The sequence below is a fragment of the Microplitis mediator genome, chromosome 6, assembly GCF_029852145.1.
Source record: "Microplitis mediator isolate UGA2020A chromosome 6, iyMicMedi2.1, whole genome shotgun sequence".
NCBI lineage: Eukaryota > Metazoa > Arthropoda > Insecta > Hymenoptera > Braconidae > Microplitis > Microplitis mediator.
In genome coordinates, this window is record NC_079974.1 from 15290383 (window position 1) to 15306676 (window position 16294).

General features: G+C 29.8%; 1 protein-coding gene across 2 annotated transcripts in view; it reads right to left on the minus strand.

The window, feature by feature from the left end:
* LOC130669900 (protein bicaudal D) overlaps window positions 1-16294 on the minus strand; it is a 94417-nt gene that overhangs the window by 10216 nt on the left and 67907 nt on the right. For both annotated transcript variants that reach the window (XM_057473049.1, XM_057473048.1), the window contains exons 3-7: window positions 15265-15386; window positions 8603-8690; window positions 5500-5576; window positions 2950-3084; window positions 1645-1946 (exon numbers count right to left, since the gene is read on the minus strand). In XM_057473049.1, coding sequence (XP_057329032.1) covers window positions 1645-1946; window positions 2950-3084; window positions 5500-5576; window positions 8603-8690; window positions 15265-15386 — 724 coding nt within the window. The remainder of the gene's footprint in view (window positions 1-1644; window positions 1947-2949; window positions 3085-5499; window positions 5577-8602; window positions 8691-15264; window positions 15387-16294) is intronic.

Consider the following 16294-nt stretch of genomic DNA (forward strand, 5'->3'; position numbering starts at 1 on the left):
TGGTAATTAATAGTGAAAATGAGGGATATTAAAATTTTTTTGAAAAAATAATTTGAGAAAGGGAAAATCAGTCTCTAATAAATAACATTTGGGAGGAAAACAAACGTGTGGAGAAGATGGGCCAGCTAAAATTAAAATTTTTTTTCATATTTTAATTGAAATTTTTCTCAAATATTTACAGTAATTTTTACCTAGTAAATTTTTAATTTTTCTAATCAGTTTTTCTTATTTTGGTCCATAAGAAATAAAAATTTTGTTTTTCACGTGGTCCATTTTTCCCTGCATTAGATTTAATTGTAAAAGTGTTACTTTTTATACAATATATATAATGAAATTAAAAATACAAACGTCTAAAAAAATTTGAATAGTTTCATGTCAGTTCACTTTGAAATTTATGTCAAAAAATAAAATTTAATTATAGAACTAATCCGCTGATTGTATACTCATATGTATGTGGTTGATAAAATTTGAAAGACATATCAAATAATTTCTTTACCAAGTTCCAGACTTGAGATCCTCTAAGAATAGAACTATCTAATCGCCCGCCACTTACATCCTCGCTACTTAGTTATTAATAATAATAAATTAATAAGAAGACCGACAGTATCGCGTCACATGTCTGAGTTATTTAAATATTTCAACCCGTTTAATTAATTGTAACGTTCTGTTAATTTAAAGTATCCCCCAAACTAAAATGTGTGTTAAAAGTTTTCATTTATATGCATATAAGTTATAAAATATTTTATATCGCGATAAATTTTCTTTCAAACATTAAAACTTTTTTTATGACTAGGTATAAACTATTAATTTTAATTCTCATTCATGATTCATTAACTCATAATAATATCAAAGTATTTTTTTATCAACTATTTCTATACTAAAAAATTTTAATAACCATAAAAAAACTAAATTTTTTTTTCAATTACTCGAAAATAAAAAATCGTGATTTAAAATGAAAATGTAATTGTATACGCTGAAAAAAAAAATGCTAACTATCACCATTTTATAATCGGGAATGATTACCATCTGTATGTGATAATCATTGTCAAGCTTTTATGTTAACTATTACTATCGGAGATGGTAAGCATTCTTATCCGTGATGATAATCATTCCCATCTTAGAAGGCAAAATTAAAAAATTGTTCAGCCATAAGAAATATTACTATCTAGATGGTAACTATTACTATCGGCAATAGTAATTATTACTATATGAGAAACAAATAGTTAACATAAAAGCATGATAATGATTATCACATACAGATGGTAATCATTCCCTATTACAAGATGGTGATAGTTAGCACTTTTTTTTCAGCGTGTAAAAATTAATAGATAATTATTCTAAAGCTTTGATGTTAATATTAACAAATTAATTAAATTTCTAATTACTAATTAACATAATAACAAAATAATATTATTTCCCACATCCGCCTACTCATGGATTATAATTTATAATAAATCCATAATGAATAGACCAAAAGCACTGCGTCGGGCAGCAACTAAAAGGTTAATTAATTTTATCTTATTTCCGGTTGGTAGAGGCTCTGTTAAATGTAATATGCATATTATATATATATATTTATATATATATATATATATATATATATATATATATATATATATAGTATAACTAATATACTATACTTACTTGCAGTGTACCACCATGGGACCAGACTCGTTTTTGATAGTTGACCCAACGACTGCCCTCACACGCCGGCGAAATTCCAGTACCGCATTGCTAAAAGGGCACGTGTGTGAATGCCATTCCGTATAGTGGAATTGCAACAGCGTTCTCTCTTCCGTTACTTCATCTTTTTCATTTTTTTTGTACAATCTTATCGTTCTTATATGAAAATTTGCCAACTCTTCTTCTTTCAACACTGATACGCATATTCCTCCATATTCTTCGATTTTCTCTTTATTTGCTGGCCAATATTGTACACACATGACCTTTAAATATTTATCATTATAAATATTCAAAAATATTTATGTTAAAATTTAAAAAATTAGCTGTAGATATTTTTATATTTTATGTTACTGAAATTTTTTTCACGGGTTTTAATGATCCATCGTTAAAAAAATATCAAATTTTTAATTCTACTGAATATCAGAAAAAATCGAGTTTTCAAGACTCTCGGGAAATTCAAAGAATTTTTTTCAATTTTTTTTTAATTGAATAATTGAAAAGAAATTTTTTTTCATTTTTTCGGTCTATGCTATTCCGCCCAAAGCCGAAAAAAAAATTTTTAATGGAATTTCCGAAGCAATTAAATTTTTACTAAAAATTGAAACCTAAAATTTTCTATAAATCTCTTATTTTTCAAAAATGAAATGTCAAAATTATTACAATCGCCATGAATTTAAATTATGATTCAAATTTAATCGAAAATCTTTAACGCGATAATGATTGATTATAAATATCAATTAGTTATGCTAATTAGATAGTCATTAGAGTTAAAATAGACAATTGTAAATTGTAGTATTGCACATTCTGTGGACGGTCGTAGTTGAATTACGATGAGATGACTTGTGTTCAATATATTGTATATATTGTCTCTACATATATAAATATAGTACGATCCCTAGCCTATTTATAGACACTACAGTCTAGAATTAATGCTCGACTAATCAGCATACAAGGTGTTACGTCAATCAGGTTTGATGTACGATTGATCAGACAATCAATTTGCTCCGTCATTCTCATTTGGTACTCTCACAAACGTAATCGACAGCCCTTTCATAACAACCGAGAGTACAGCATTCGTGTAAAACGAAACATTAAATTTCTGATGTTAATGGAAATGTATCTGGACATGTTCATATGTGATCATTTGTGTATCTAACTGTCTCTACACATACAACAATCGTCAAATGAAATATTTTGTCCAATTAACATTAAGCATACAGCTGACGGTTGTTAAAAGCAAATTCTAATATTATATCTATACTATACCTTTATAAAATCAAATGTTTTAGTTAACATAACGATGCATGAAGCTCTTTCTTGCCAAACCATTCGCCAAAATTCAGTTACGGTAGTTTCTATGGGTCCCTGAGTCACAATGTAGGCATTTGGTTTCAGTAAACTCTGTAATTATATTTAACTATTCATACTTTAAACTGTAGGAATTATTCATTTTGTTTAATTCAATACACTGTCAAAAATTTTTTCTGAGAAAATGGCCCCTGAGGACTTTACACGGTCAGCTCGGTATGAAATTTTATTGGTCTGAAATATCAAGCCGTGTACTTTTAACACGGTATGAGTGTTTCCTATCACACCATTCGGTGTTATTACCTAAATTATTGTCAGATAATATCGCGTTACAGATGCCATAAGGGCATATAACAAGTTATATGCCCTTATGGCACCCCGGAACCATAAGGGCATATAAATTTTTTTTTTGCATTTCTGCACATTTCGGACGAAAATACATCGATTCCCGAAAAAAATTTTTTTTATATGCCCTTATGGCTCCCGGGACCCACCTCGGATGCCATAAGGGCATATAAAAAAAATTCTGTTATTTTTTCTAAGTCCAAGAAAATTTTTAGTTAGCAAAAATTTTGTTTTTGCATTTCTACACGTTTCATACAAAAGTACGTTGATTCCCGAAAAAAAATTTTTTGCTATACCCTTATGGCATCCGAGGTGGGTCCCGGGAGCCACAAGGGCATAGCAAAAAAATTTGTTTTCAGGAATCAACGTACATTTGTATGAAACGTGTAGAAATGCGAAAAAAAAATTTTCGCTTAACTAAAAATTTTCTTGGACTTAGAAAAAATAACAGAATTTTTTTTATATGCCCTTATGGCATCCGAGGTGGGTCCCGGGAGCCATAAGGGTATAGCAAAAAATTTTTTTTCGGGAATCAACGTACTTTTGTATGAAACGTGTAGAAATGCAAAAACAAAATTTTTGCTAACTAAAAATTTTCTTGGACTTAGAAAAAATAATAGAATTTTTTTTATATGCCCTTATGGCATCCGAGGTGGGTCCCGGGAGCCATAAGGGCATATAAAATATTTTTTTTGCATTTCTGCACATTTCGGATGAAAATACATCTATTCCCGAAAAAAAAATTTTTTGCTATGCCCTTCTGGCATCCGAAGTGGGTCACGGAAGCCATAAGGGCATATAAAATTTTTTTTTAGCATTTCTCCACATTTCGGACAAAACTACGTCGATTCCCGAAAAAAAATTTTTTATATGCCCTTATGGCTTTTCACCAGGACCTTTTGCCGGTATATGCCCTTATGGCATCTGTAACGCGATATAATCCGTTAAAAATTACCAATTAACATCGCGTTACAGATGCCAGAAGGGCGTATAAAAAGTTATACGCTCTTATGGCACCCGGGAACCATAAGGCCGTATAAAAAATATTTTTTTTTTTAAGAATTGACGTAATTATAATCTATAAGTAAGTATAATAGAGACAAAAAAAAAAAATTTTCCAAAAATCAAATTTTTTTTATACGCCTTTATGGCTCCCAGCGTCGGTACCGGGCGCTATAAGGGCGTATAAAAAAGTTTATTTTTCGAGAATCGACGTAAGTATGTTCTCAAAGTATGATACTAAAAAAAAAAATTTTTTCAAAATTTCATTCTCTTTCATACTTAGAAAAAAATTATTTTTTTTTTTAAATTGATATTTTTTTATAACAAACGAAAAAATTTTTTCTAAGTTCGAATGTTTTTTATCATTTTTATACTTTAAGGTCACAATCACGTTGGCTCCGGAAACTCAATTTTTTCGTCTCTATTATACTTATAGATCATAATTTCATCAATTCCCAAAAAAAAAAAATTTTTATACACCCTTATGGCTTTGCAGCGGTATATTTTGTAGGTATACGCCCTTATAGCATGTGTGACGCGATGTGTAGGTTGCAGCACTAGTTATATCATTATTATTAGTGATGTAGATTATATATTTTAAAATAAAATAAACTTCTAAATTTACACCAGTGGTGTAAAAGCTAATTCACACAGTCCGAAATTTAACACCGTGCGTCGTATAACTTTCACACCGGTAGTGTTGAAAATTTTAACACTAAATAATTCACACCATGGCGTGGACTTAAAATTTTTCACAGTGTATGGGGTAAAAGTATTTTTTTATTAATTAAAATAAGTATTGAATGTCCGAAATTGGTACTTCTACCCTATTTATTTTATCTAATACAACTGCGACTTCTGTTTCAAAATTTAGTAAGAGCCAAATTTAAAAAAATTTTTGACTTACTTTTATGTTAAAAAAATTAAAATTTTTTTTTCTAAGGTAAATTTAGAACAAATTGATAATTGACTTTCACTGAGATTTTTTTAAAACTGTAATTGCTGTAATTGATTTTCAAAAAAAAAAAAAAAAAAAAAAGTAAATGATACAATAGAAATTCATAGATATAAATTTTAATAACACTTGATATTGATATACAGTTAATTAAATATCAAGTTAACGTAATAATAATAATAGTAATAATAACAATAATTACTTACGTCAACGTAAGACGCATTGACATAATCAGAGTCTGGTTGTCCCTGTATCGTTTCCAGAACAACTCTATTGTAATCATCTAAAAAAACAATGAAATATGATCAATAACAATTGGTACAATATTCCACAATTATGATCAATATGATCAATAACAATTGGTATAAATATTCCACAATTAAATTATGTGCATTGAATAATCGAGCCTACTCAATTACATTTTTATTATGTTAACGTAAATAAATTCCAATAATCGACTAAATAATACCCTTTATTGACAATAATAATTTACTGACGTACGTCAATAACGCGATAATTATCGACCCCTCCAGTTTAATTGTTTTGTTTTTCTACTTCTATACGTATATACTCGTGCTTATTTTTATTTATGACTATAGAAGATGCTTGTGCCAGTAAAGGGCTTTGTTTTCGCTCAGTAAATTGACTCGTTTCCAAAAGTACGGCTCAACGAGGTCTTTATGCGTGTACCCATGCTCAAAACATCAATGAAGTGAGAACAATCACTCGTATAATTAACTTTTCTTAATTGGTTTTGCGTTTCCAAGAAATAGGAAAGTGTTGGTTAGATGCACCACTTGTTGATAGAGGAAATCGTTCAAGCTCATTACTACGTCTGACCTAGCCGTCTATATATCTACTCATTATAATTTATTTTCTTTTATCTTTCTTTTTATTCATCACTTTAACTTTTTGTGTACTACTATTATTTGTTATTACAATAAACTTTCCACTACGCCGTAAATTCGGAGTGATTACGGATTTTATTTCAATCCGAATTCCCCGCGATACTCATAGTTCCGGAGTTTTTAAAAAAAATCACTCCGTATATGGAGTAAATCGGGAGTTTGTTTTTTTCAGCTGAGTCATCTGAGTTTTATTTATATCCGCGTTCACTCCGATTCGGAGCTTTAATATTAAAATCAACTCCCCTTTGAAGTGAATTTCACTCCGAGGGAATTAAATGCACTGTAAAAAATCGGGAGTGAATCCGGATTTTATTTAAATCCGATTTCACTCCCTCACTTGAAGTTTAAAAAAAATTACTCCTTATGCGGAGTGAATAGGGATTTTTTTAAGGGCGGAGTGATTTCGGAGTGACACGGATTTTATTTCAATCCGCATTCACTCCGGTCCGGAGTTTTAATACTCAAATAAATTCATATTTAATAGAAACAGCTGTTCATTAGAAACATAATTATTTTAATGAATAATTCATTCAGATATTAATAATTGAACTTAAAATATTATGTTTTTAATTTATAAAATGTTTTAGTAACTCACTAAATTATAATTTTATATATATTATGCATAGTGAAGATATTGAATTATTGAATAGCTATAGTGACATAGGTTTTATGGGAATATTTGATATTTCGGTACAATATGAAATGTTATCTCGTGGTAGGGTTGATGTAAGTCATAAGACAGTTTGTGATTCAGTGGAATTTTGTTTGTTCAAGTTTTATTATCAGCTGCTTATAATTTTTAAAAATCATTTCGCGTGAAAGTATGGAAAGGGAGCTCGTAATTATTTCCGTACTTAATATAAAGGTCAAGATATCAACTTAGATACCTAAGCTCACTATGTATTAGTAATTTTTTTTGTAATTTATATTTTCCGAAACTCCTCTTCGAAGTGAAATTCACTCCGTAGAAATTTAATAAAGAAAAAGTCATTCACTCCATGTTTACTCCGGAAATTTTTTACAATTTACATATTTTTGTTGATCCGTTTGTTAAAATAAAAATCTGGGCGTCGGTTGGCCCTGCGGGCTTTTGAGCCCCAAAATTTCCCGCTGTTTTCGAGCTCAAAAAGTTCGAAAACATTAGTGTGAATACATTTTCGAGCTCGAAGAGCTCGAAAATGCTTTTACATGCACTTGTTTTTTTATGAACCGTTTAAGCTCTAACAAGTTACGTTTTATGTTAAAGTTTGAAAATTTAAGAATCGAAAATCATTAATGAACATGCGGTTTTCAAATTTTTAGTCCTGATTATGTTCAATAAAATAAATAAATTGAGGTAGAAATCAATATTAGTAATAAAAATAAAGATTTAAATGAGTTTTGAAAATGTTTTAAGAACTGTGTTTTTAAAATTTTTTTGTTGATAATGATTCAAACTAAAGAAAGAGTTGGATGAAATTACATGGGGATCGAAAGAGACCATAAAGACAAAGAGTTGGTATGATTTTGGATATATTTTAGTACAGTATATTATGACTTATCCGGAAAAAATAACATAAAATGTTATTTTTTTAACATTTTGACGCCGATGTCTTTTGAACTAATCAACCGATTCTAACGTTTAATGTTGCAATCGACGCGTTTTGTTGAATTCTAAAGCTGATCAGATTTTGAAATAATTTGGTTCAGTTATTTTAAAGATATTTGCAAAAAACCGTTTTTCACCATTTCTTTTTTTCCACGATACTTCTTAGACGAATGACCCGATTTTGATGGTTGGGTGGCAATCGACGCGTTTTATTAAATTCTAAAGCTGATCAGATTTTGGAATTGTTTAGTTCAGTTGTTTCAAAGATATTCGCAAAAAACCGTTTCTTACCATTTTTTTCTCCCGCGATAACTCTCGAATAAATTATCAGATTGAGATGGCTAAGGCGGCAATCGACGCGTTTTATTAAGTTCTGGACCTGATTAGATTTTGAAGTCGATCGTATAAGTCGTTTCTGAGAAATCAATAAAAAACTAAAAAAAAAATTTTTTTTCCGTAACTCACCAATATTTTCGAGTCTACTTGATCAAATGATCTGAAATTTTCAGAAAAGTTGATGGCCAACAAGCTCTTGCGACTGCCGTCTTAACCATCCGAATCGGTTCATTGGTAAAAAAAATATAGACCGGTCACACACATACATACACGCACACTCGCACACACCTACATACATACAGATACTCGGACATCATTCTGAAAATAGTCAGAATAGCTTCCCAGGTCCTCAAAACGTCGACATCTGATGAAATTGCGATTTTCGCAAATCGGGGTGAAAACAATAACTTCCTGAATTTTTCGAAAATCGTCGATTTTCTAAGTAGGAAGTTAACAATGAAAATTTCTTGGACTTACATGGAATACAACGTTGGTTCTGGTTTTTCTCCCTATTTGTTGGTTTCATCGCGTGCCTGCACAAATGAGTTTCTACTTTAGCTGCACTCTGTAAATATAAATCAAACATATATTTAAATAACACGGTTTCATATAAGTAGACGGTTAAATTTAATAAAATTATTTCTTTACACTTTTGTACAACCATTTATTTATTATTATTTGACTTTAGTTTTTTTAAACTGACTTGATGTTTACTACGTAATTTTTTACCACTGTTAGAGTATCTTTTTAATAAAATGTATATAATTAAACTATCCAATAAAGTTCATAGCTCATTCATTAATTTTATTCTTTTAAATTATAATTTTGAATTTTGTTCACTTAGCGTTTAAAGAAAAAAGTAATTGCACAGTTTGTGATATTAATTTTTTCAGTTGAACCGACGAGTTGTAAAAATAATTTAAATTTAATTAAATGATGGTCTTGAGCCAACGCAAAGTTATTGTCAGGCTATTTCGGGACTAAACTTTTAAAGGCCCGTAAGCTCCTTTTATCCCTAAAGCTTCTCTGATTGGTCCCTTGGTGTCCGGTGGTTCGCATAAAATAGAAGAAATTGAATAGAATGGATTTACGGTAAATAATTATGCGAACAACAACTTAAGTCTAGTTTCCTAAGCAACAATTTATTTTAAACCTTTTTTATGTGAGTTTCTGTGAGTTTTCTGTAAATATTTCGAGCCGACCGACCAATCAGAAAAAAAAATTTTGGAAAACGATTGACTTTGCGGGCAAGTCCCGAAATTGCCTTCTAAGAAATTCTATAGAAATCCTATAAAAAATCAACTCACGGGTTTATGTACAGAAAAAAAAAAATTCTCTATACTTCTATGTGCTAGCGGTCTTCCATAAGACTTGTCTTTTCCTCTCGAAGTCTGCAAACACCAAACCCACGCTATAGTTTTTGTCAGGATTACATTCTAAGAAATTCTATAGAAAATCGGGACTCTCTGGCTTATGCTGAAAAAAAATTTTTTTTCCCTACGTTCACATGCTAGCATTCTTGCAAATGATTTGTCTGATGTCTCCAAAGACTCAAAAATTCAATCGAGGCCGTATTTTTAGTCAGGATCGCCGTCAAAGAAAATATATAGAAATTCTATAGAAAATCGACTCACGGGCTTATGCTCCAAAAAAAACAATTTTGTCTCTGTACTTCTATGTGCTATAGCGTTTTATCAAAAACAATTTTTTAAATTGAAAATAAATTGGGAAAAAATTTACTCGTTCAAAAGATCACTATTATTTATTAATGATCAATGAAAAAATTATTACTATTAATTTACCATTGATACTCTATATTAGGATTCAGGAAATAAGTAATATTTATTTTTATTTCACTAAAGTATAAATGAAATAAGTTTGTTGGATTAAGAGATAAAATAATATATAGAATATATTAAATTTCAAGTTTTACTTCATATATACTCTATATAAATATTTATTAAATTGAAAATACAAACTCGAAATTTTGTATCTCGGAAAAAAAAAAACTTACTAAAACTTTTTCCAATTCTGTATGAGTTGAATTTAAATCATTGTCTAAAGTATATCATATGTTTTGTTACTGTAAAAAATTATAAAAGTTTAAATATAATTATTTCATTTCAATTTGTATTCTTTCTACATCTTATAGAAAAAAAAAAGTCTATACTTACTTTTGTCACGTAAGTTTCGGTCAATACCATTTGATTTAAAAGTTTCAAATTGAAATTAATTTACTTTAGCAATAATAAATTTTAAATTACAATTCTATTTTAAAACTTTTTTTCCATCTAATGTTTCAAGTTTTCTGCATAAATTTACAGTGATAATTGTAAATAAAGTTATATTACAGATTACTTGAGCTATAACTTTATTTCCAAAACAAAAAGAATTATTGATAAAAAAATAAAAGATTAATATTTAAATATTTATAATATCGGTTCGTTTTTTAATGGATCAAAATGTAAGAGACATTGAATAAAAAGTAAAAGAAAAAAAAAAATGAATTGACCATCAACAGAGTAGCAATTTCAAGTTAGCCAGAGGCAAAAGAGTGACATATACCAAAAGCTTTTTCGTGTTTTCAGTGATACGGTATCCGTCTGATCGTACGATCTAGTTGGTTGCGGTTACAGCTGTGACTTTACGCCCACCCTTAGCCATTTCTTTCCCTTTTACTTGGGTACTTGTGGCCTACAGCTGAATAAAGGGAAAATCGGGTTTTAACATAGATATATTCACCCATACATTTAGATCCAGGTTATTGATAATTTTTTATACTCTTTGCTTTTGTGTCTTCTTCTTCTCTTCTTTTTTTTCTATTTTTTTTATCTAATATCTATTGACTTTAATGAAAATTGCACATTGTGCATAAGTACTTATTAGTTAATGGATATAAATTTTTTTTCAATACTTCAATAAGAGTAATACCAAAAAAGAAAATATAATAACTGGAAAAATGAAAAGTGGTTACGTGGTCTGAATTAGTAATCGATTGTTTGATCGGGTAAGTTATAACTGAAAATAGTTTTACACAGTTTCATATAGAAATACATGTACACGAGTACTTGTTCAGTTTCTCGATTTACTAAAGAAAGTTTGAAATGTAGCCAAAGTCCTCGGCGATCCTTTCTAGTCGTCACGGGATTACGTGCGTGACAAAAAGTGGCTGCTCAACAAAGCCTCAGTAACAATCCCACCGTCTCAACTTATTCCAGTAGCTCACTTTTTTTTCTCTTTTTTCTTTTTTCTTTTAAAGTTTTTTTGGTCTCTTTATTTTTTATTTCACTTCCCCGTGGTCACGTTCCCGGCAGATAGGCTACAAGATCGAATATAAGTTTCGATATTGCTCGGTAAATTGAATGTGCATTAATATCATATATAAAATCATTGTCTCTTTAAAACTTATTTTATGATATATGTATTTTTTTGTTTAATTTTTTTTCTTCACCAAAACGTTGTTTTCATAAAACTTTTTACTTTAGCGAGAATTCATATTTTCGAAGGATATGAAAATTTAACGAAAAATTCTTTTCATCCATAAATAAAAATATACAGTAAACAAAATATAAGTCTCTTTCCCTTAATCGGCGGTTACTGAGTCCAAATAGCTTCTCCCACTTTACCTCTCTTTCGAGTATCGTACCAGAGAGCTTCCGTTAAAATTTTCGAAATTATAAACCAACAATAGAAAAATTGCTTGACCTTGACATGTTGAGAGTAGAGCATTACCTCAAACGCTCCGCGTTATGAGGCGTGCAATATAGACAAATTAATGATTCAAATTAACTACACTGTAAGAAATTTGCGAAGTGAAGATGGGTGAAATCTGGAGCGAATGTGGAATTAATGCGGGGCGGATGACTGTTTATTTATTTAATCCCCTCGGAGTAAAGTTCCTCCTCGAAAGAGGAGAAAAAAAGTAAAGTAAAAAAATACGTATTTATTATAGCACTATAAGTGCAAGAAAAATTTTGCATTGTGGAATGAAAACAAACGTTTTCTTAGGACTAGAAATTTTCTTGGCGTAAGAAAATTTTTCTTACCCCAAGAAAATTTTAGTTTTCAATTCATAATCCAAAATATTTCTTAGGGCATCTAAAAATTTTCTTGAAGAGAGTAAAAATTATTTGCGTCAAAAAAATCCTTTTTTTATGTGTAACATTTAAAATCATAAAATACAACAGGCTTATAACCGGTAGTCGACCGTAAAATTAACAAAAAACATGTAATTTTTTTTTTTCATATATATTTTTACCAAAGATTTTCATCATTTTCACCAGTTATCTTGTCATAAATGTTGAAACGTCGAAAGGTACTATATATTGATTTCTTGTCTTTGAATGCCAGTTCTATCGACACGCTACTCTATACTATGTACATATTACCATACATACATGCAAATATATTGATATTCACAACAAAAAAATAAGACGTCTAAAATAGAGTGAACAAACTAAGAAAAAAAAAACAATATCCCTATTATTTGTATTCTTACCGCGTACTATTTATTTTAATAATAAAACCTAAAGATAATCAAAGAATCTTTTCCACATGTATGAATTTTTTCACCTAGTGATTTTACACAAAAGACTACTGGAAATAGTTCAACTGTCGGGCTGCACATACAAATGAGTTTGAACGATATTCTAATATAATCCACCGTTTCAAAGTTTCTGATTTTAAAACTTAGAAAAACAAGTTTTTATGCATTTTCATGACAAATGTACCAACTTGAATATTACAAAACCCAGTATTTCTATGGAATAATCAAAAACATCAAAGTTGATATCCGAGTTCATAATAACTTTCTACTCTTTACTATTATTTGTCAAAATTATTTAAAAGTAAAAAAAAACTGTTCAATGATCGAAGTTTTTGTTATTATTTCATCTTTTATCTTTTTGAAACCCACGCAAACTTTTCTGTGATTTTAATACTAAAATCTGAAATATATTTGTCTATGTGAATATATAAGTACATATGTATAGGTATAGAGAGGATAATAGTAAGAAAAAGCACGTTCAATGACGACGACAAACAGGCGAGACGGAAAGCCGTTGCTATGAGATTCACGACTCGAATCTTGAGCCAAACGAGAAATCGATGTCGACCTCGATACTTCCTCTCTCTTTCCCTTTTGGTGACACTCTAAAAGCATTCTCGTAGGATTTTCACTCGACTTGTCTTCAATATATATATATATATATATATATATTATGTTTATCAAACATAGATTTATTTTATGTAGTACCATCTTCACTCTATTGGCATCCACCGGAAATAAATAAAACCTTTCAGTCTTCAATGGTTTACGTTCATTTCAATATTTAACGTGTCAGCTCAACTTGCCACATTTAAGTTTATTCGATGCTTCGAATAGATTCATCATTATAGATTGTATGTATGAAGATATATGTATATGTAAACTTTTGCATAGACTCGGAGATTCTAGAACTTGTTAAAGCTGCATCAAACTTTATCCAAGTTTCCAAAGCTGTTGGCACGTTCGGCATTAAGCGAACAAAACAGAGTGTGTTTAATATTCGAATTGTGTATTAAACAAATTATACTCATATATGTACATGTATAGAAGGTTCTTGTGTTCAAATTTACAACTAATAAATTCAATAATAATTTAATTAAACTCAAGATTTTTATATGCTAGGTATATTATTTGCCAACAAAACATTTTGGAGAGGTTCAACTTTCAGTTGTTGATAGTTTACTAACTGGCATATCACGAATTACTAATGGTTTGCTAACCGGCATCTCACCCGTGAGTTGATAATAGTTTACTAACTGCCGTTGTACTCTAGCAAGTTACTTACTCACTGTACATTCTAAGGCTATAGATTTTTTTTTTACGCATCCCAGCATGAAAAGCTTTGAGACAGTGACAAATACTGACCTACCGAATGATTTCTGTCGAATCTCGAACCCATTCTTTGACAAATTTATTTTTCTCTAACCGCAAGAAAAATGATTTACAAGAACTTTAGTAAAAGTTTAAATATTTGCCATCAATAATGATTTGTAGAGTAAATATATAGGGTGAATTGAATGTATTGTAGTTCTACAAGTTGTCAATCAAACAGCAATCAAGTATTTTCTCTATGTAATTATGATTAAAATCTAAATGATGTAGATAATATCATGGTGTCTAAAAAGCTCGAAGATTAAAGAATCGCTTAGTGATGGATGAGGGTAAGTTTGTGACAATGGCATGTCTGAAATCTTAGTGATTATAAATGGAGGAAGCCCTTTTTAGGATATTAAGGAGAAGTTGCGTCTTATCACGAAGCAACTTGTCGACCAATACAGAGAATTGGTACCACGGGGGGTCTTTCCAAGCCCACTTCGACTAGAGTTCTTTATTTCCTAATATGATAGTAGTGTTTGGCCCAAGAGAGGTAGGGACTCGTAGTGGCTGCTGGTGAGACACCCACACGCAAAAGGATCTTTGATCTGATCATCTATCTTAGGGTAAGCCAATAATGAGCTTATGCTCAATATTTCGCTATCATTATATTATAGTGGGTGATGAGGATGTTTCGAAATGCGTGTATGCCCAAAAGAGTGCGGAAACGGCCTCTCGTAAAACGGATGTGGACTTCGGGCCTGTTACATTAATTAATTCATCCACTCCACATTCGCTTCAGATTTAATCCGCGTTCACTTCGCAAATTTTCTACATATATATTTTTATTGATCCGTTAGTTAAAATAAAAATGAAAATTTATAGTTAAATTTTAAAGTAAGCAATATTTTTAAATTTATATAAATTTCATATATTTTGTATTCGTTTATAGTAAGCATTCAATTTCATGCAATTTCCTTTTATAAGATGTATATGAATATTTTATTTTCATCTACTAGTTTTTTTTTTTTCGTGTTTTTTACAGTATATAAAAATATTTTCACGCAATAAATTCTTTGAGGTTTTTATATAAGAGGTATGCTTAAGTAAAAAACATAGTAAGAACATAAAAAAAAGAAATATTGTTGGAAAATAAAGCGATAAAAAAATATAATAATAATAATATATAGTATAATATAATAATAAAACGTGTATATATAGATGCAGTTTATACATAAAGAAAAGGAGTGAAGTGTAAACAAATGTAAAAAGTACTCACCTGAAATTCAACGCGATACAATACTGGAAACTTCCGGCGTAATTCACAGAGCTTTGGATATTGCGCAAGAGATGTTGGTGCGGACGGTAAAGTCGTGCCCATATCGCTAAGTTCTTCAGCAGCTGTAACAAAGAAAAGAGAATACCAAATAAATAATTATGTAATTTTAATTATAATAAATTATCAGCAAAAAAAAAATATATCTCGAGTCTCTAGTGTTTGAAGAAAAATTAATAATTGGATTTAATTATTTTGGCGAGTAAACAATTAGGATTATAAAAATTATTTGTTTCAATGAATGAAAAAATGATTATTTACATAGAATTTAAAGCGCGTTTCGATAATAAATAAATGCCATGAAAATTTCACGGTCTCACGTTACAATTAGAGAGAATTCAAAGCACCCTGACCCACTTGGCATCGCGCAATAAATACGAATGAGCTTTCACGATCACAAAAAAAGAAAAAAAACGAACGAATGATTTTTACGTGATCTATTCATCCGCGATCTGTTTATAATAAAAAACTGCAAATAAAAAAATTTCAAATCAATAGCGCGATAATTAAACAAAACCTGTGTAGAAAAAAAATATATATACATAAAGTAAAAAAATAAAATATAGAGTAGTATAGCACCAATATTCAAATATTTTTCTTTACTATTAACTCTTTTTTTTTTTTTGTTTTTTTTTTTTATATAATCTGTTTTTGAACGCGAAAGGTGAATGTACTTGTTAAATTTCTACTCGAACGATTTCCAAGTTAAAACATCTGGAAAAAGTATGAACCAAAATAAATATACCGATGTTTATACATTTTTTTTTTCAGGTCAACGCTACACAAAATGAAAGAATGAGCAATGAATTAGGGATATGTCGAAAGTTGTTTGACCTATTATATTTACAAATCGGTGACTTTGAACTCAGGGTTATGGGAAAAAAAACTGAAATCGTAAAAACCGCCTTGACATAGTTATATTTGTTAGCTTGGGTTTTCTCCAACACGTGTATTCAATCAACGGATTGCTCTC